General features: G+C 42.8%; 1 protein-coding gene across 1 annotated transcript in view; it reads right to left on the bottom strand.

The window, feature by feature from the left end:
• Positions 1-156: 156 nt before the first annotated feature.
• LOC109899305 (melanoma receptor tyrosine-protein kinase) overlaps positions 157-20136 on the bottom strand; it is a 49533-nt gene continuing 29553 nt past the window's right edge. Inside the window, exons 8-27 of the mRNA XM_020494400.2 lie at positions 18423-18539; positions 18143-18269; positions 13932-14005; positions 13736-13826; positions 13241-13443; positions 12608-12740; positions 12404-12491; positions 12046-12203; positions 11836-11874; positions 10781-10925; positions 8511-8633; positions 8162-8260; positions 7579-7764; positions 6460-6615; positions 6196-6271; positions 5914-6060; positions 5687-5784; positions 5050-5202; positions 4790-4964; positions 157-4655 (exon numbers count right to left, since the gene is read on the bottom strand). Coding sequence (XP_020349989.1) covers positions 4321-4655; positions 4790-4964; positions 5050-5202; positions 5687-5784; positions 5914-6060; positions 6196-6271; positions 6460-6615; positions 7579-7764; positions 8162-8260; positions 8511-8633; positions 10781-10925; positions 11836-11874; positions 12046-12203; positions 12404-12491; positions 12608-12740; positions 13241-13443; positions 13736-13826; positions 13932-14005; positions 18143-18269; positions 18423-18539 — 2723 coding nt within the window. The 3' untranslated portion in view covers positions 157-4320. The remainder of the gene's footprint in view (positions 4656-4789; positions 4965-5049; positions 5203-5686; positions 5785-5913; positions 6061-6195; positions 6272-6459; positions 6616-7578; positions 7765-8161; positions 8261-8510; positions 8634-10780; positions 10926-11835; positions 11875-12045; positions 12204-12403; positions 12492-12607; positions 12741-13240; positions 13444-13735; positions 13827-13931; positions 14006-18142; positions 18270-18422; positions 18540-20136) is intronic.

The following is a 20136-nucleotide window of genomic DNA, read 5'->3' on the forward strand; positions in this document are numbered from 1 at the left end:
AACGTTAAACGAAAAGGAGCATTTCTTATTGGACAAGTCAAGGTAGTCCTTCTGCCTAATGAACACAAACCTGGCTTATGGTTTGAAAAACATAATTATGATTGTGTCTGCTTCTGTTGCCGACGGAAAACCTGAAATAATTTGATTATACGTAGCTTTGACTTTTTAAGAAATTAAAATGTCATTCCTTTATTTTAAGCATTGTAGCGTCTAGGACATAGCATTACAGTGGAATGTTGTACTTTTGTATGTGTGAAGTGCACAATTAAAATTGATTTCCTAAACACCAAATACTAGTAGATACAGTATACAAACACAGGAAGAACGTCATGGTAACGTGTCAAACACTGTTGGCTCAGTGAGCGTGCAGTTGTCTCACAATTACCAACTGCTTAAATTGAGTTGAATTACCGACTATTTTCTACTTGCATTACTGACTTCTAACCCCTCTGTAATAACATAGACAATCATAAAAACAGTGCTTGAGCCGCCTCTGTTATCGGCTAGAAAAAAGATGAGAGATGGGCCTGGAGAAATATAACCACTCTCAAATTCATAGACAGAGCAATGGATACAAGGACTGACCATCCATGATATTTAAAAGTATAGTTTCAACCATGTTTTGAGGTTATACAGTGTTTGTTTACATGTATACCGCTTATAAACATTGGAGTAAAAAGCTTATTTGGGGTTCTGATGTGGTACGACAGTTGAGCTAAACTCATGAGGCATTTATAAGTTATATTCATCAAGAATCAATGTAATTAATTTAAGTAAAACAAAATTGATGTAGCAACTAAGGCTGCATTTACACAGGCAACCCAATTCTGATAAATATCTTTTAACCAATCAAATCAGCTCTGAAAAATATATTTTAGTTGTATTTTCCCTTTTTTTAAACCGCATTTTTTCCCCAATTTCGTGGTATCCAAATGGTAGTTACAGTCTTGTCTCATTGCTGCAACTCCCATACGGACTCAGGAGAGGGGAAGGTCGAGAGCCGTGTGTCCTCCGAAACACAACCCAACCAAGCCGCACTGCTTCTTGACACAATGTCCACTTAACCCAGAAGCCAGCCTCACCAATGCGGCGGAGGAACCACCGTAGTACACCTAGCAACCGCATCAGCGTGGACTGCGCCCGGCCTGCCACAGGAGTTGCTGGTGTGCGATGGGACGATGACATCCCTGCCGGCCAAACCCTCCCCTAACCCAGACGACCCTGGGCCAATTGTGCTCCGCCCCATGGGTCTTGCGGTTGCGGCTGGCTGCGACAGAGCCTGGACTCAAACCCAGAATCTCTAGTGGCACAGCTAGCTAGCACTGTGATGCAGTGCCTTAGACCACTGCGTCACCCCTCCCGGGAAAAAGATATTTGAAAAGATCTGATGTGATTAGTTAAAAGACCAATTAGTGGCGTAAAAAATATCAGAATTGGGCTGCCTGTGTTAACGCAGCCTATGAATTCTAGGTTTAACAAAAGGAATGGAGTCACAATGAAGGGATTTCCAGGGAATGTTCATTTATGTACAAGTAGCTAACTTTTTCCTAACATTGCTTAAGACTGCTGATTTCTGGGGAAATACATCTGAATTGGTACTGTACACTCATAAATTAATTCACATGTGGATGTTCAACCCGAGGATAGAGACAAATCCAGGTTGTTAAAACAATCTCCATTATAAAAAAAATGGATTTGTTAGACAAGTAGAAATTTCACAAATAATCTGACGTATCTGCTGTTAACAAGAGCTAACAGTCCACATGACAGAAGCGCGTAGAAATCGTCGGTCCTCGGTTGCAACACTCACTACCAAGTTCCAAACTGCCTCTGGAAGCAACGTCAGCACCATAACTGTTTGTCGGGAGCTTTATAAAATTGGTTTCCATGGCCGAGTACCTGCACACAAGCCTAAGATCACCATGCACAATGCCAAACATCCCCTGGAGTGGTGTAAAGCTCATCGCCATTGGACTCTGGAGCAGTGGAAACGGCAGTCCGACGGACGAATATGGGTTTGGCGGATCCTGGTACAACACTACCTGCCCTAATGCATAGTGCCAACTGTAAAGTTTGGTGGATGAAGAATAATGGTCTGGGGCTGTTTTTCATGGTTCGGGCTAGGCCCCTTAGTTCCAGTGAAGGGAAATCTTAACGCTACAGCATACATTCTAGATGATTCTGTGCTTCCAACTTTGTGGCAACAGTTTGGGCAAGGCCCTTTCCTGTTTCAGCATGACAATGCCCCTGTGCACAAAGCGAGGTCCATACAGAAATGGTTTGTCGAGATTAGTGTGGAAGAACTTGACTGGCCTGACCTAAACCCAATCTATCACCTTTGGGCTGACTGCGAGCCGGGCCTACTCGCCCAACATCAGTGCCCGATCTCACTAATGCTCGTGGCTGAATGGAAGCAAGTCCCCACAGCAATATATTAATACCCATGATTTTGGAATTAGATGTTCGAAGAGCAGGTGTCCAAATACTTTTTGTCATGTAGTGTTTATCTAAAACAAGTGTCATTTACAATTCCCTTATCCAAACGGATCACTCATTTACCTAGCTCTTATCAAGTTGTAAACAATAATGCATGGCTAATGCTGTTATTTCTATCTGAAAGAACCGGTAGGTTCACTTGACCAGGGGTTCCCAAACTTTTTCACTCAGGCCCCCCTTCCAGCATTGGGGAACATCTGCATCCCCCCTGCGTGCACAACATGTCTATTTCTATGGGCACAAGCACTGTTCATGAGAAACTGCTCACTCCCCTCTTGTTGGCTGAAATAAAATGTAAGGTTTAAAGTTTATTTCCTGCAATTCTACACATTTTGTCATGCCTAATGTATATTCATGTGATTTGAGTGACTCAAACATTACAACAAAATCTATGAGCTAAAAAACTTAGCTATAAAAATAAAGAATTGCACACTCTATATATAAACTCCCAGTAATTTATTGGGTAAACCACCAACGTTTCGGCATCACTCTGCCTTCTTCAGGGTGACCCTGTTGTTTTACCCAATAAGTTACTGGGAGTTCATATATAAACTACATTTTTATAGCTTACAGTTAATTCGTCCTTAGTCTGCGCCTCTACACTAAATATTTTTTTCAGAATATACGCCAGATCATGCTTTTTCTTAGACAAAAAAAGCTAGCTAAAACACTTTAGCTGACACGGTCTAGTTGATCTGGACATTTGACTTTAGTTATAAATAGCTCGCAAGGTATACAATGACTGACAAGAGGAAAACTGATGCTACTACCCAATTTTGACATTTATCCTTGTGCATCTACTATTACAACTTTCAAGAGTAAGATGAAAGCCAGACTTAGTAAAAAAAAAAAAAAAACTGTATATATATATATATATTTGTGTTTATATAGTATTTTTTTTCTCCACGCCGTATTCTGAACTTTAATTAATTCCACCATCTTTAAAAGCTAGGAAACCATGAATGGGGGAGGGGTTAATTCAAGGTCAGAATACGGCACACCGCCACACCTTCATTTAATCGTTCTCCACCCATAGAGTTCTTTTATAGTGTCTATTTGTGCTCTTCCAGTTTTCAATCCTTATTGCAATTATTAATACTAGCAAGAGTTAAGACTTACAGACCAGTTTTCTTTCTAAGATAAAGAGTGAGACCTGAATATGTCGCCATTAATTTACCGTTTTTGTGTAGATCAATGCACGCCTAACACAATCTGTACATTTGTGTGTCGTTTTTTGAAAATACTTTGAATTGACCCTCTTAATTACCAGTAGCTCTCGGTACCCAAAATCGTTTGAGTCTTGGTATTCAAGTGTGTACAACAGTGAAAAGCTCTAATAAACTGTGTCCACAATACAATGTAAGCATAAGGTCCACCACTGACCTTAATGGTCAGTATCTCAGTGTGTACTCAGTTCACTCCACATTCACATTTCATGGCAAGACAAATAAAAAAACAACTGTTTCACACACTCGACCCGAACTGACCAAACAACAGTGTACAAATAAATTACTTGCGTGACATAATTGTATTGTCAAGGCTTTGGCTCATTCTTCTGATTGGAAAGTCACCCAAACTCACCTGTGGATGCTTCATGGATTTGAAATAGAATACACATTTCCCAGGAGCATCAATTCATGACAGACGCCATCTTGGTTTCGGCTGACTTACATCCAAGGACGACGCAAAAAGCCTATTCACTCCACACAACCACACTACTGTAATCTCTCCAAACCCTTCCCTGATGTCCCACATCTGTCTCCATCCAAGTTCCTTTAGGTCCCATAGTCCCTCACTGTCCCTGTGTTCTGTGGGAGGAAACCCCTAGCGTACAGGGGCGTGTACAGCAGCGCTCAACCCGAGGTACTCCAGGTTCTCTACTGCAGGCAGGAAGTGACTTCTGGTGGGTGTGGCCTGAGGCAGGAAGTCCTCCTGGTAGTCTGGGTTGTCCATGCGCTCGCAGACGGAGCGAGGGAGGGTACTGCGGGCCATGTTGTGGTACTCAGGGATCTCCAGCACGCACGGCAGGAAGTTGAAGAACTTGACGTCCGGGTCGTACCCAGAGGAGGGCCTACTAGCCCAGGCTGGCTCAGTGGGGTCCTCATAGCTGGGGTTGAAGACGTCAGAGAGCCTGGTGTTCCCGTTCTGGTTAAGGTATTCTAGAATACAGACAAAGGTCAAGTAAATACCCAGGCTTACATTACAGAGCAGAGATGGTGAAGTGTTACGCCCTCAATGCATATGTGTTGAACGTTAATTGAATAACTCATCATAGACAACGTTTGTACTGTACCTGGAAGAGCTGGGAAATCTTTCTCTAGAGAACCACCGTGGGTGGGGTCTGTGATGTCCTTCTCTAGAGAACCACCGTGGGTGGGGTCTGTGATGTCCTTCTCTAGAGAACCACCGTGGGTGGGATCTGTGATGTAGCGAAGGATCACACTGTTCTCTCTCATTGGATGGCCATTCTGTGTTGAGACGATTGAGACGTCAAACATCAGATGTGTGTGTGCACATGTTTGTTTGTGCGTTTGTGCGCGTGTGTGCGCTTACCCTAGAGTTGTGGTGCTGGGTGGTCTGTCTGGTGGAGAGATCCTTATAGGGGTGAAGATACTCCTCAGCATCCTCCATGTTCTCTGATGTACTGATCAGGCTACGGTAGAACATAGGTTCCGTGGGACTGGGCAGGTACATGCGATCATCCCCCTGAAATTTACATTTAGAGTAAATTAGATTAAAAGCTTGGTGTTTTAGTCTTTCTTTAAACATGACACTTCGGTCATAAATGGCTCTCATCAGCAAATTAAGTAAACATACCATCATAGCTTTCAATACTTTTTATTGCCTATTGCAGAGTTTCCCAAACTCGGTCCTGCCGGGTGCAAGTTTTGTTTTTTGCCCTAGCACTACACAGCTGATTCAAATAACCAATGTATCATCAAGCTTAAATTATTTGAATTAGCTGTGTAGTGCTTGGGCAAAAACAAAAACGCGCACACAAGGGGGACCTAACTACAATATGGGTAAATATTTCATTTTGATTGATCCTAAATAGATCAAATCCCATTAGGATTAAACATTTATTTTATGATAGAGACCTTTCCTGTAATGTCCCATCAAAGAAATAAGAGTTGATGCAACCATCTAATAGAATATCTAATTCTGAGGGAGTAAAGTATTTTTAAATGACCTGAATGACCAGATAGCGAGATGGATCCCGGGCCATTTTGGAGAACTCTGAGATGAGCTCCCTGAACCGTGGTCTGCTCTCTGCATCGATCATCCAGCCTGAAGGTAGGTAAGACATAAAACCCCTTGATTGTGTAAACAAACATGTGTACACACTTCGGTTGAATGCGTTCAATTGTGCAAATAACTAGGTATCCCCTTTACATATCTATGCTGCACATGACTCACATTTGACCATGATCATGTAGACGTCTATGGTACAGATGGGGGGCTGGGGCAGGCGCTCTCCTTTCTCCAGGACTCCAGCTATCTCAATGGCCGGGATGCCATCGTAGGGCTTGGACCCAAACGTCATCAGCTCCCACACTGTCACACCTGTATGTCATTACAGAAACACCAACAGTAGAACAAAGAGGTAGACACTTTCGGAAGCTGTAGTTGTTCAGAATTTCAGTTTGACTATATCCACAAATATTTGTTGTGTTGTACTGTTTGTCCAGTTGGACTTACCGTAGCTCCACACATCGCTCTGATGTGTATAGGTCCAGTGAAGGATGGACTCCAGTGCCATCCACTTTATGGGCACCTACAGTAGGAAGGAGGATTATTGGTCAGCCAAGTCCATTGCCCATCCTGTAACAATTCTTTATTGGAAGTTAATTGTGTTCAGGGTTCATTCATTGTGAGAGAAATTCCCACATTTTCTATGACTTGCATGACTGTTTGTATAAAAACACTAAATGTGACTACGGCAGTGATGTTAGTTGCTCCAACCTTTCCCCCATCTGCGTGGTACTCCTTCTCGTCTGCGGTGAGCAGCTTGGCCAGTCCAAAATCGGTGATCTTGAGGTGGTGAGGCGTCTTCACCAGAACGTTCCTGGCTGCCAGGTCACGGTGCACCAGGTGATGCTCCTCCAGGTAGTTCATACCCTGCAGACATCATCCAAAAGACATATGGACATCAGACACCAACTCCTTGTGACTCAGAGGCTGTCCTGATATGGACACTGTACATATACATTGGTAGTGGATGAGATGAGGACCCCCTTACAATGTAAAGCACTTTATAATGAGAAAAAAAGTATATCACTACAATTTGACATTGGTTTATCCAGAGGTAAGCATTTGTACTAATGTTGACACGAACACGGTCCCTTTCACCAGGCACTTTAATGTGACCTCCCAATACTCAACCTTCCATAGAGGGCTACTTTGAGTGGGACTTAACCGCCTAATTCACCCTTCTCTATAAAACACATCATTATTAGTATCTTTATAGCTACAGCCCCTCCCTGCTTTGATCCATATCTCCATTGAATCAATGAGACAATGTTGCTCTTTGAGACAGCAAGACAAGCCGTGAACAGATAGACCTCTGTGTATTCAATAATTAGCCCTCAGCAGGCTTACTGTACAAATAGACTGAAGAATAACCAGAGGCAAGGTCACAACCAAGGCTGGGAAGAGAGCTCCACTCAGGTCAGGGGTTTTGGGGGATGTGCGTGGGGGGACGGGGTTCAAAGAAGTTAAGTGAATACATCAGTCTGTCAAAGACCCATTCCTAATCACACCTGAAATACTGCGAGAGCAGAGTGAGTGTTGAAGAAAGCAAAGCTTGTTCCCGTTTGTTATAATCAATCACGCTACCTGCTGTTCGTCTACATATTGCAGACGTATCTGGTTATACAGTTGTTATAGCAGCTGGCATGGTTCTATTTGAGACTTGTCATGTTTGTCAGTCAATCTTGATCTGACTAAGAACTTATTTGACAGGCTTGCTGGTGATTAGTTGGGAGGGACTGTTTTCCCCAAAGTCATGAGTATGGCATACTTATTTACAAAATAAGACAAAGCACCAATGTAACACAGCAAAGTCATTTCCTGTTTGCTCACCTTGGCGATTTGCACACACCAGTTAAGCAGGCACTGGGAGCCGATGTTGTCCTTGTTCTCCTTGACATAGTCCAGCAGACAGCCGTAGGGCATGATCTGGGTGATGAGCTGCACCGTGGATGTCAGGCAGATGCCCAGTAGACGACACACATGGGGGTGCTCCACGCTAGCCATCACATAGGCCTCCTGCAGACAGAAAAGATGGAGGATGTTCCAGGTCATCTTTTCAGATCTCACAATGCCTGGAGAAGTGTCTAAAATCTCAGAAAACACATGAAAAGGATATAGCAATCTGCTGGAAGGTTGCTGGGTGGCAGGTAGCCTAGCAGTTAAGATTGTTGGGCCAATAACCGAAAAGGTTGCTGGTTCGAATCTCCAAGCCGATAAAGCTCTGTCAATGTGCCCTCGAGCAAGGTACTTAACACTAATTGCTGTTGTAAGTCTCTGTGGATAAGAGTGTCTGCTAAGTGACGTAAATGTAAAAACATGCTGAGAAGTGCAGCCAGACTGCAAGTAAAAAAAGAAGGCCAACCGGGAACGCCTGGGCTGCATTTAGAAACATCTATACAAACAGTTTGCTCACGTCTAGAATCTCCTTGTTGGCTTTTGGTGAAGTGGCCTCTCTCAACACCTTAATGGCAACAGGGATCTTCACGTTTTCTCCCTCAGGAATCCACATGCCCTGGGGAGAGAACACGTTTATGTCACCTTTTACAAACTAATTTTACAAACTAATGGACACACAACTCTATTCCTGGATGAGGAACACATTTTATAAAATCAGTTTGATCACTAATGATTTGTGTACAGTGTGATCGACTGGATTTAGACCCCGGTGTCCTGCCACAAGACTGTTTCTCAGGTCTCATGGAAGGTTACTCATTCACTGTCTGAACCACCTCCATTAAAAAAGCACTGATCACTTTGCTTACCTTAAAGACAGTTCCAAAGGCCCCTGATCCCAACACTTTGATCTTCTTAAACTCAGTTTCCTTCAGAATGCGGAGCAGGGCCTGGTTGGGTGCCTCTCCACTTGGGGTCAGGGGTTCAACCAACTATGGGAGCAACAACAAAGCAAAGTGTCTTATCTACCTCCAGTGTGTCATTCATCCCTGTAAAAGTGTCATTAACATGTTGGCCCCTGTGGTTGAATGTTGTACATGAGCGTGTCATGTCTGTGATTGAGTTTGTATGGCTGCGTTTACACCAGTGGCATCAGTTCAGTTAAACCTAGGGTATGGGAAAGTGGGTAAATTGAAGCTAATTTACTCAGTTTCTACACAATTTAAAAACTCTAAAATGCTATTTGGATTACGGCATGTACAAAGTCAACCTCTACTCAACCTCAAATACACTTGCAGTTCAATGTGAAATAAATACACAATACAGACTATCGAGTCACAAGGCCAATATCTAATGCTGACATTCATCTGCAGCACAGAGTTTCAAGTTTTGGGAAGCGATATCCCATAAAATTGCACCTTTATAATAAAGGATTGCATGCATCTATAGACTAATGTAAAATAGGCTACTATTCCTAATGTGATGAGTAGATTGCGTAGTCAGCGCAGGCTGACCAAACTGCGCACTTAAAACAAACCACAGCTCATTTTTAAAAGAAGCTAAATCTCTCGGAGGACCTGAGCACTAGGACCATGCCTCAGCACTACCTGGCCTGATGACTCCTTGCTGTCCCCAGCCCACCTGGCCATGCTGCTGCTCCAGTTTCAACTGTTCAGCCTACGGCTATGGAACCCTGACCTGTTCACCGGACATGCTATCTGTCCCAGCCCTGCTGTTTTCAACTCTCTAGAGACAGCAGGAGCGGTAGAGATACTCTAAATGATCGGCTATGAAAAGCCAACTGACATTTACTCCTGAGGTGCTGACCTGTTGCACCCTCGACAGCCACTGTGATTATTATTATTTGACCCTGCTGGTCATCTATGAACATTTGAACATCTTGGCCATGTTCTGTTATAATCGCCACCCAGCACAGCCAGAAGAGCACTGGCCACCCCTCATAGCCTGGTTCCTCTCTAGGTTTCTTCCTAGGTTCTGGACTCTCTAGGGAGTTTTTCCTAGCCACCGTGCTTCTACACCTGCATTACTTGCTGTTTGGGGTTTTAGGCTGGGTTTCTGTACAGCACTTTGAGATATCAGATGATGTAAGAAGGGCTTTATAAATACATTTGATTTAAATCGCCATCTCTGGTGTAGTATTTTGAATGATTTTATTTCTGTATTAGGCACGAGTAGTTATATAGCTAATTTTGTAAAATTCTATTTACTTCCCCTAGCCTATTTAACGCGCCGTCTATGCCGACATCAATGTGAAAGTGTCTGGTGCATAGAACAGCTGGCTGCGAGGCTTACAAGGCCGCGCTCAAATGCCGACATAAAACTCAAAGCAATCCACGTACTGCCTAAACCAAAGCAAACTGTCTGACAACATCTCTGCTCTCTGAGTGATGCGCTGCATGGTCCTAAAGCCAGCTGTTCAATACACTAAACCGCTGTTGCATTTTACTCAGGATTGGAATTATTTGAATCTTTTTTGTAGCTTACTTTTACATTTCTGATCTTTGTCACTAATTGGTATTTTTTTTATTTTACCCCTTTTTCTCCCCAATTTCGTGGTATCCAATTGTTTAGTAGCTACTATCTTGTCTCATCGCTACAACTCCCGTATGGCTCGGGAGAGACGAAGGTTGAAAGTCATGTGTCCTCCGATACACAACCCAACCAAGCCGCACTGCTTCTTAACACAGCGCCATCCAACCCGGAAGCCAGCCGCACCAATGTGTCGGAGGAAACACCGTGCACCTGGCAACCTTGGTTAGCGCGCACTGCGCCCAGCCCGCCATAGGAGTCGCTGGTGCGCGATGAGACAAGGATTTCCCTACCGGCCAAACCCTCCCTAACCAGGACGACACTAGGCCAATTGTGCGTTGCCCCACGGTCGCGGCCAGTTACGACAGAGCCTGGGCGCGAACCCAGAGTCTCTGGTGGCACAGCTGACTAATTGGTCTTTTGACCAATCAAATACAGCTCTGAAAAAGAACTGATGTGATTGGTCAAAAAAACAATTAGTGGAAAAAAGATCATAATTGGGCTGCATGTGTGACTGTGAACGCAGCCTATATGCGCATGTTTAATGCATGTCCAAATATACAGTTTGTGTCCTTCCTGTGTCTGTTACCTCTCTCTCCTGCAGCAGACGGCGCAGTGTCCTCTTCCTGACGAGGTGGCGTCTGCGGAGCAGCACAAAAACACCCAGGGCGAGGACCACAAACACTAGGAGGCCTCCCACCACTCTGGCCACCACCACCGACAAAACGTGACCACTGGGAGAGTAGCAACAACACAGGGGTGAGTTACACCAGCTCTGTCAGGAGGAATGGGCCAAAATTCACCCAACTTATTGAGGGAAGCTTGTGGAAGGCTACCCAAAACATTTGACCCAAGTTAAACAATTTAAAACTCAATTAGTATTTGGTAGCATTGCTTTATGTAAACTTCTGACCCACTGGGAATGTGATGAAATAAATAAAAGCTGAAATAAATCACTCCTATTATTCTGACATTTCACATTCTTAAAATACAGTGGGTGTTCCTAACTGACCTAAGAGGGAATTTTTTATAGGATTAAATGTCAGGAATTGTGAAACTGAGTTTAAATGTATTTGGCTAAGGTGTATGTAAACTTCCGACTTCAACTTTATCTACTGCAGCCCTCGTCCTCCACATATAACACCCGTTCTGCCAGTCACATTCTGTTAAAGGGTCCCCAAAGCACACACATCCCTGGGTCGCTCATCTTTTCAGTTCGCTGCAGCTAGTGACTGGAACGAGCTGCAACAAACACTCAAACTGGAAAGTCTTATCTCAATCTCTTCACTTCATAGACTCATGGACACTCTTACTGACAGTTGTGGCTGCTTTGCGTGATGTATTGTTGTCTCTACCTTCTTGCCCTTTGTGCTGTTGTCTGTGCACATTAATGTTTGTACCATGTTTTGTGCTGCTACCATGTTGTGTTGTTGCCTTGCTATGTAGGTCTTAATGTAGTGTTGTCTCTTGTCATGGTGTGTGTGTGTGTCATATATCCCAGCACCTGTATCTGCAGGAGGGCTTTTGCCTTTTGGTAGGCCGTCATTGTAAATAGGAATTTGTTCTTAACTGACTTGCCTAGTTAAAGAAATAACTATGTTAAACAGCACAAACAGACCTGGAACCAAGATGATCCTCACTCACCCTCTGGTGCTGCAGCCACTCAGTCCAGGTCCAGAGCATCTGCAGACAGGAAGGAGGGGATACTATGGTCAGGAGACTACTTCACACAGTCTTGACCATGGTAAAATGTTCATGGTCTATCAACAGACATTCATTCAAAATAGGCTGACATTGGCTTTACAACAAAGAGTTAGAAATAGATGGGTAATAGATGGGTAGTCTATGCCTTACCCCTGGGTACAGTTCTCATGGCAGAGCTGACATTCTCGCTTCTTGTCTGTGTATTTCCAGATGTGCCTATCCCCGTCCCCGAGAACGCCTTGTGGGCACTGATATACACAGTGGGGGCCATCTTTGACGTGAGCGCACGCCAAACATTTGTCAGGGCCCTTCACAGGGCGAGAGAGGAGGGTCAGAGGTTTCCAGAATTGTTGATCTTCACTGAAATAATCACTTGTCTTGAGTAAAACCAAGCCACACAGAATTAGTCTAATTCTCTGAATTTGTTATGTAACTCAATATCACGTGAGAATGTCAAGATCATTTTAGATGAGACAATTGAGATGGATTTGAAGTGAAAGTAGCCTACTGGTCCAAAGCAGCTTTGTGGTCCATTCACCATACACTCTGGGTCACATTCTAGACACCTGTTATTCAGTACATACTCTCGTGGCACCCTGAAGAGGCGAGGGGGAAACTGTTAAAACATTAACACAGCACAAGCCTACAGTAGATATATTTGACATATGAGAAGTATCAATAGTTTGCCTCTGGTCTCATTGGGCTATCTCACCCCTCCTGTAGGTGACAGGCCCGTACACAGCGCCCCCTACGGGTGTAATACAGGCATGTAAAACACATGGTGGGGCCGGGCCCCCAGCAACCCTCGTCAGTGCACATCTCATCACAGGTACTGTTTAGCTTGGCTGTAGGGAAGAGAGAGGAAGACTATAGGCCCCATCCAGAAACAACCCCCCCCCCCCCCCCCCCATAGACCCTAGGGTAGATGTGAAAGGATAGGGTCGCACAGGAGGTTGGTGGCACCTTAATTGGGGAGGACAGGCTTGTGGTAATGGCTGGAGCTGAATGGCATCAAATTCCATTCGCTCTGTTCCAGCCATTATTATGAGCCGTCCTCCAGCAGCCTACTTTGTAAGATAGGTGTACGCAATAGTGCAAAAAAAAATGTGCGAACCCAGAGGGTGGAGGTGGAGTCACTGCCTTATCGCTTGGATCCAATCATGGCAATGTTAGCTTAGTTACCTAACTACAAGTACCAGTGACCAATGGGAATAGAGCTGTTTTTGACTATCACAGGCACTAACTGGGATGAATTAGCATTTGGCCATTGTAACCATTTCTCAAAAAGCAGTGTTTGTATAAAGGCATTGATCAGAATTCATACTTTATCCTTGTCCTTGCTTACCACAGGTGCTGATGTTGACGTTGTTGCCCACTGTTGAGGACTGTTTGCCCAATCTAAACAGGCTCTTCCAGTGGTCTCCGTTGGTGTAGCAGAGCTGGGGGTTGTTCTTCACCACAACATTGCCATCGCTGATCTCTCGCAGGGAGCGGAGGCCTAGATACTTCAGATGGGCCAAGTTGAGGGCAGCGAAACTCACCTGACCACTAGGGGAAAAGAAAAGGTCATGATAGTTTACTAGGTTAGCTTACTGCTACTCTAGCTAGCACAAACATATCATTAAACAATGAAATATACAGCAGGGAACCTCTCAAGCCAGCTCACGTTTTATCTTCTAGGCTACTGAGTTTTTGCTATCAATCATGAACCGAAACTCCATTTGAAACAATTTTCAAAAACCTAGTTTCATAGGTATGACAAATAGCAGAGGTATCATACAGCACCTTCTGAAGCAGACATATTGAACATCACCGCAGTGTAGGACAGAGATACACTTACAACTGTTTGGTCCTTCCTCTGATAATCTCTAGGTTTTCAAATGGACTGAGAGAGTTGAGGTGCTCGGGCCAAGCTTGTATCAGCAAAAACCCTTTAGGAAAATAACAAATATAAATGTAATCAAGCATCGTCCTTGCTTTTGTTACCCTTGGATGAATTACAAAACAATTGAACATAAGTTAAATAGCTGTTCTACCTGAAATTTCCTTCACAGTCTTGAAATATTCCAGTTTGGCGGGGTCCATTTTTGGTGTTGATGTGTACCTATCACTGAGAGAAGCAATTACAAAGGCACATACTCCCGTTAAAAAAGTGTGGGGTCACTTAAAAATGTCCTTGTTTTTTAAAGAAAAGCTTTTTTTGTCCATTTAAAATAACATCAAATTGATCAGAAATACAGTATAGACATTGTTAATGTTGTAAATGACTATTGTAGCTGGAAACTGCTTTTTATTTTATGGAATATCTGCATAGGCGTACAGAGGCCCATTATCAGCAACCATCACTCCTGTGTTCCAATGGCACGGTGTGTTAGCTAATCCAAGTTTATTTTAAAAGGCTAATTGATCATTAGAAAACCTGTTTGCAATTGTTAGCACAGCTGAAAACTGTTGTGCTGATAGGAAGCAATAAAACTGGCCTTTAGACTGGTTGAGTATCTGGAGTATCAGCATTTGTGGGTTTGATTACAGGCTCAAAATGGCCATAAACAAAATAAAACTTGTCAGTCTATTCTTGTTCTGAGAAATTAAGTATATTTCATGCGAGAAATTGCCAAGAAACTGAAGATCTCGTACAAAGCTGCGTACTACTCCCTTCACAGAACATCGCAAACTGTCTCTAACTAGAATAGAAAGAGGAGTGGGAGGCCCCGGTGGACAACTGAGCAAGAGGACAAGTACATTAGTGTCTAGTTTGAGAACCAGACACCTCAAGTCCTCAACTGGCAGCTTCATTAAGTAGTACCCGGAAAACACCAGTCAATGTCAACAGTGAAGAGGCGACTCCGGGGTGCTGGCCTTCTAGGCAGAGTTGCAAAGAAAAAGCCATATCTCAGATTGGACAATAAAAGGAAAAGATTAAGATGGGCAAAAGAACAGACACTGGACAAAGGAACTCTGCCTAACTTAGATTAGCTAACACAATGTGCCATTGGAACACAGGAGTGATGGTTGCTGATAATGGGATTCTGTCAGTCATTCCATTTTTTTTAAAGTTTCCAGCTGCAATAGTAATTTTACAACGTTAACAATGTCTACACTGTATTACTGATCAATTTGTTATTTTAATGGACCAAAAAAATGCTTTTCTTTCAAAAACAAGGACAATTAAGTGACCCCAAACTTTCGAACACTAGTGAATATTATACACACACGTATATACAGTGTATTCAGACCCCCTTGACCTTTTCCACATTTTATGTTACAGCCTTATTCTAAAATAGTTATAATAATCTCAATCTACACAAAATACCCTATAATGACGAAGCCAAAAAACAGTTTTTGATTTTTTGCAAATGTAGAAAAAAAAATCAGGAAATATTGCGTTTACATAAGTATTCCTACCCTTTTTTTCTGTATTTTGTTGAAGCAGCTTATGCAGCGATTACAGCCTCAAGTCTTTTTGGTTATGACATTATAATCTTGGCACACCTGTATTTGGGGAGTTTCTCCCATTCTTCGCTGCAGATCCTCTTAAAAACCTCTTAGGGATAACATCCGGTGAAGCTGGAGTGCGCCAAATTCAAATGACAAAATTGTAATATTAAACATTCATGAACATACAAGTGTCTTACATCATTTAAAAGCTTAACTTCTTGTTAATCCAACCGCGTTGTCAGATTTCAAAAAGGCTTTACGGCGAAAGCATACCATGCGATTATCTGAGGACAGCGCCCCACATCAAAATACTTTTTCAACCAGCACCGGCTCCACAAAAATCACAAATAGTAATAAAATAAATCACTTACCTTTGAAGATCTTCTTCTCTTTGCAATCCCAAGAGTCCCAGCTACACAATGAATGCTCCTTTTGTTCGATAAAGTCCTTCAACATGCATACAAAGGAATCCAAAAAGATACGGTAAACTTCATCCAAAACAAGTCAAACAATGTTTGTAATCAATCCTTAGGCACCCTAATATGTAAATAAATGATAATATTTCAGACGGAAAGAACGGTGTTCAATAGAAAAGGAAAATGACGAAGAGCGCGCGCTCATTCACGCGCGCCAAAAGTCTCCCTGTCCTGATGAGAACACCTTGGATAAACTACAACCACTTGTTAATTTTTCAAGAAACAAGCCTGAAACCCTTTCTAAAGACTGACACCTTTTCTTTGTATATCCCATAGGCTAGTATTGAAAAGGCCTGTGACCTCAGTTTTTCGCCTGCCATATCAGTTCTGTTATGCTCACGGACATTATTTTAACAGTTTTAGAAACTTTAGAGTGTTTTCTATCTAATGCATATGCATATCCTAGCTTCTGGGCCTGAGTAACAGGCAGTTTACTTTGGGCACGCCAGTCATCTGGAAATTCAGGATGCTGTCCCTAGCCTGAAGAGCTCTGTCAGGTTGGATGGGGAGCATCGCTGCACAGCTATTTTCAGGTCTCTCCAGAGATGTTCGGGCTCTGGCTGGGCCACAGGTGGACTCCAATCAAGTTGTAGAAACATCTCAAAGATGATCAATGGAAACCCGGATGCACCTGAGCTCAATTTTGAGTCTCATAACAAAGGGTCTGAATACTTATGTAAATACGGTATTTCTGGAAAAAGGGGTCTGTATACTTTACAAATGCACTGTACATACAGTACAGTCAAAACACCTACTCATTCAAGGGTTTATCTTTATTTTTACTATTTTCAACATTGTAGAATAATACTGAAGATGTCAAAACTATGAAATAACACACATGGAATCATGTAGTAACCAAAACATTGTTTTAAGTAGTCACCCTTTGCCTTGACAGCTTTGCACACTCTTGGCATTCTCTCAACCAGCTTCACGTGGAATGCTTTTCCTACAGTCTGGAAGGAGTTCCACATATGCTGAGCACTTGTGTGCTGATTTTCCTTCACTCTGCAGTCCAACTCATCCCAAACCATATCAATTGGGTTGAGGTCGGGTGATTGTGGAGGCCAGGTCATCTGATGCAGCACTCCATCACTCTCCTTCTTGGTCAAATAACCCCTACACAGATGGGCTTAGTTCCACTAAGCGCAAACCAGTTGGGATGGCGTATCGCTGCAGAATGCTGTGGTAGCCATGCTGGTTAAGTGTGCCTTGAATTCTAAATAAATCACGGACAGTGTCACCAGCAGAGCACCCGCACACCACCACCTCCATGCTTCACGGTGGGAACCACACACGCAGAGATCATCCATTCACCTACTCTGCATCTCACAAAGACACGGTGGTTGGAACCAAAAATCTCTAATTTGGACTCATCAGACCAAAGGACAGATTTCCACCGGTCTAATGTCCATTACTTGTGTGTCTTGGTCCAAGCAAGTCTCTTCTACTTATTGGTGTCCTTTAGTAGTGGTTTCTTTGCAGAAATTTGACCATGAAGGCCTGATTCACACAGTCTCCTCTGAACAGTTGATGTTGAGATGTGACTGTTACTTAAACTCTGTGAAACATTTATTTGGGCTGCAATTTCTGAGTCTGGTAACTCTAATGAAATCCTCTGCAGCAGAGGTAACTCGGGGTCTTCCGTTCCTGTGGCGGTCCTCATGAGAGCCAGTTTCAACATAGCGCTTGATGGTTTTTGTGACTGCACTTCTTGAAATGTTCTGGATTGACTGATCTTCATGTCTTAAAGTAATGATGGACTGTCCTTTCTCTTTGCTTATTTGAACTGTTCTTGACATAATATGGACTTGGTATTTTATCAAACAGGGCTATCCGCTGTATACCACCCTTACCTTGTCACAACACAACTAATTGGCTCAAACGCATTAAGGAAATAAATTCCACAAATTAATTTAAGAAGGCACACTTGTTAATTTAAATGCATTCCAGGTGACTACCTCATGAAGTTGGTTGAGAGAATGCCAAGAGTGTGCAAAGCTGTCATCAAGGCAAGGGGTGGCTACTTTGAAGAATCTAAAATATATTTTGATTTGTTTAACACATCATTCCATATGTTATTTCCTAGCTTTGATGTCTTCACTATTATTCTACAATGTAGAAAATAGTAAAAATAAAGAAAAACCCTGGAATGAGGTGGTGTGTCAACTGTTGACTGGTACTGTATGTTATAGGGAGTAGTTCAAAACACAGTCATTTAAGTTAATTCAAAATCATTTGAATGAACACAGAGCAAATTGCATTGTATTTCACTGTTACGGTGTACATATTAGGACAACCCATGGACACCGTACAATGTGATTGTTAATCCTTACCCATCCAAAGATGTCTGCATAATTGAAACAGCTCCATTGATTTTGGTGCAGTTTTTGAAAGAATCAATGTTAGACGCGTTGATTGACAACACTTTAGTAAGCAGTCCCATTCCAAGTCCATCGCAAACTAGATGAGAATAACACAAAAACATTCAAACCATTGACAATCCAATGCAGCATTATGAGGTTAAGAAATGACACAGCTAGCAAATTTTAAAATAAAGTACATTTATATTGACTAGCCTACCACAGACAAAGAGTTACATTTGCAATATTTTACCTTTCGGACAGATTCCGTCACACTTCTTGCACCTCCTGACACCATTCTCCTCCACCTCGTGTGTGTTGCCGCTGCACGTTCTGACACACGCCCCGTGGTCCGTCACCACATAATTATCTATAATAAACAACCAATCACAGGTCAGGGGTCACCTTCACCAATCCAGACAATTATAGGCAAAAGTCTCTTCACCATGTAAGTATAGCGGCGGGGGCGTATTCACTGAGGTGAAACATTCTGAAAGAAACAATAGATACGGTTGAAGTCGTAAGTTTACATGCACCTTAGCCAAATACATTTAAACTCAGTTCTTCACAATTCCTGACAATTAATCCTAGTAAAAATTCCCTGTCCCTGTCAGTTACGATCACCACTTTATTTTAAGAATGTGAAATGTCAGAATAATAGTGGAGTGATTTATTTAAGCTTTTATTTCTTTCATCACATTCCCAGTGGGTCAAAAGTTTACATACACTCAATTAGTATTGGGTAGCATTGCTTTAAATTGTTTAACTTGGGTCAAACTTTTTGGGTAGCCTTCCACATGCTTCCAACAATAAGTTGGGTGAATTTTGGCCCATTCCTCCTGACAGAGCTGGTGTAACTGAGTCAGGTTTGTAGGCCTCCTTGCTCGCACACACTTTTTCAGTTCTGCCCACAAATGTTCTATAGGATTGAGGTCAGGGCTTTCTGATGGCCACTCCAATACCTTGACTTTGTTGTCGTTAAGCCACTTTGCCACAACTTTGGAAGTATGCTTGGGGTCATTGTCCATTTGGAAGACCCATTTGCGACCAAGCTTTAACTTCCTGACTGATGTCTTGAGATGTTGCTCCAATATATCCACATAGTTTTTCTTTCCTCATGATGCCATCTATTTTGTGAAGTGCAGCAGTCCCTCCTGCAGCAAAGCACCCCCACAACATGATGCTGCCACCCCTGTGCTTCACGGTTGGGATGGTTTTCTCTTGCTTGCAAGCCTCCCCCTTTTTACTCCAAACATAATGATGGTCATTATGGCCAAACAGTTCTATTTTTGTTTCATTAGACCAGAGGACATTTCTCCAAAAAGTACAATCGTTGTCCCCATGTGCAGTTGCAAACCGTAGTCTGGCTTTTTTATGGCGGTTTTGGAGCAGTGGCTTCTTCCTTGCTGAATGGCCTTTCAAGTTATGTTGATTATAGGACTTGTTTTACTGTGGATATAGATACTTTTGTACCTGTTTCCTCCAGCATCTTCACAAGGTCCTTTGCTGTTGTTCTGGGATTGATTTGCACTTTTCGCACCAAAGTACGTTCATCTCTAGGAGGCAGAACGCATCTCCTTCCTGAGCTGTATGAAGGCTGTGTGGTCCCATGGTGTTTATACTTGCATATTATTGTTTGTACAGATGAACGTGGTACCTTCAGCGTTTGGAAATTGCTCCTAAGGATGAACCTGTCAAGAGTCAGTGTGTAGCGGGTCGGACGAAGTCAGGCACAGGACACAGAACTGAGTAAAAACTTTACTCGACAGTAAACCAACAATATATTCCATGCTGGGAAACACACCAGCTCACAGAACTAATGACAACTCAACAACGAACAAACACGCACAAAAACCATGGGGAAAACAGAGGGTTAAATAATGAACATGTAATTGGGGAATTGAAACCAGGTGTGTAAAACAAAGACAAAACAAAAGGAAAATGAAAAGTGGATCGGCCATGGCTAG

This window comes from Oncorhynchus kisutch, linkage group LG11 (assembly GCF_002021735.2).
Source record: "Oncorhynchus kisutch isolate 150728-3 linkage group LG11, Okis_V2, whole genome shotgun sequence".
Taxonomy (NCBI): domain Eukaryota; kingdom Metazoa; phylum Chordata; class Actinopteri; order Salmoniformes; family Salmonidae; genus Oncorhynchus; species Oncorhynchus kisutch.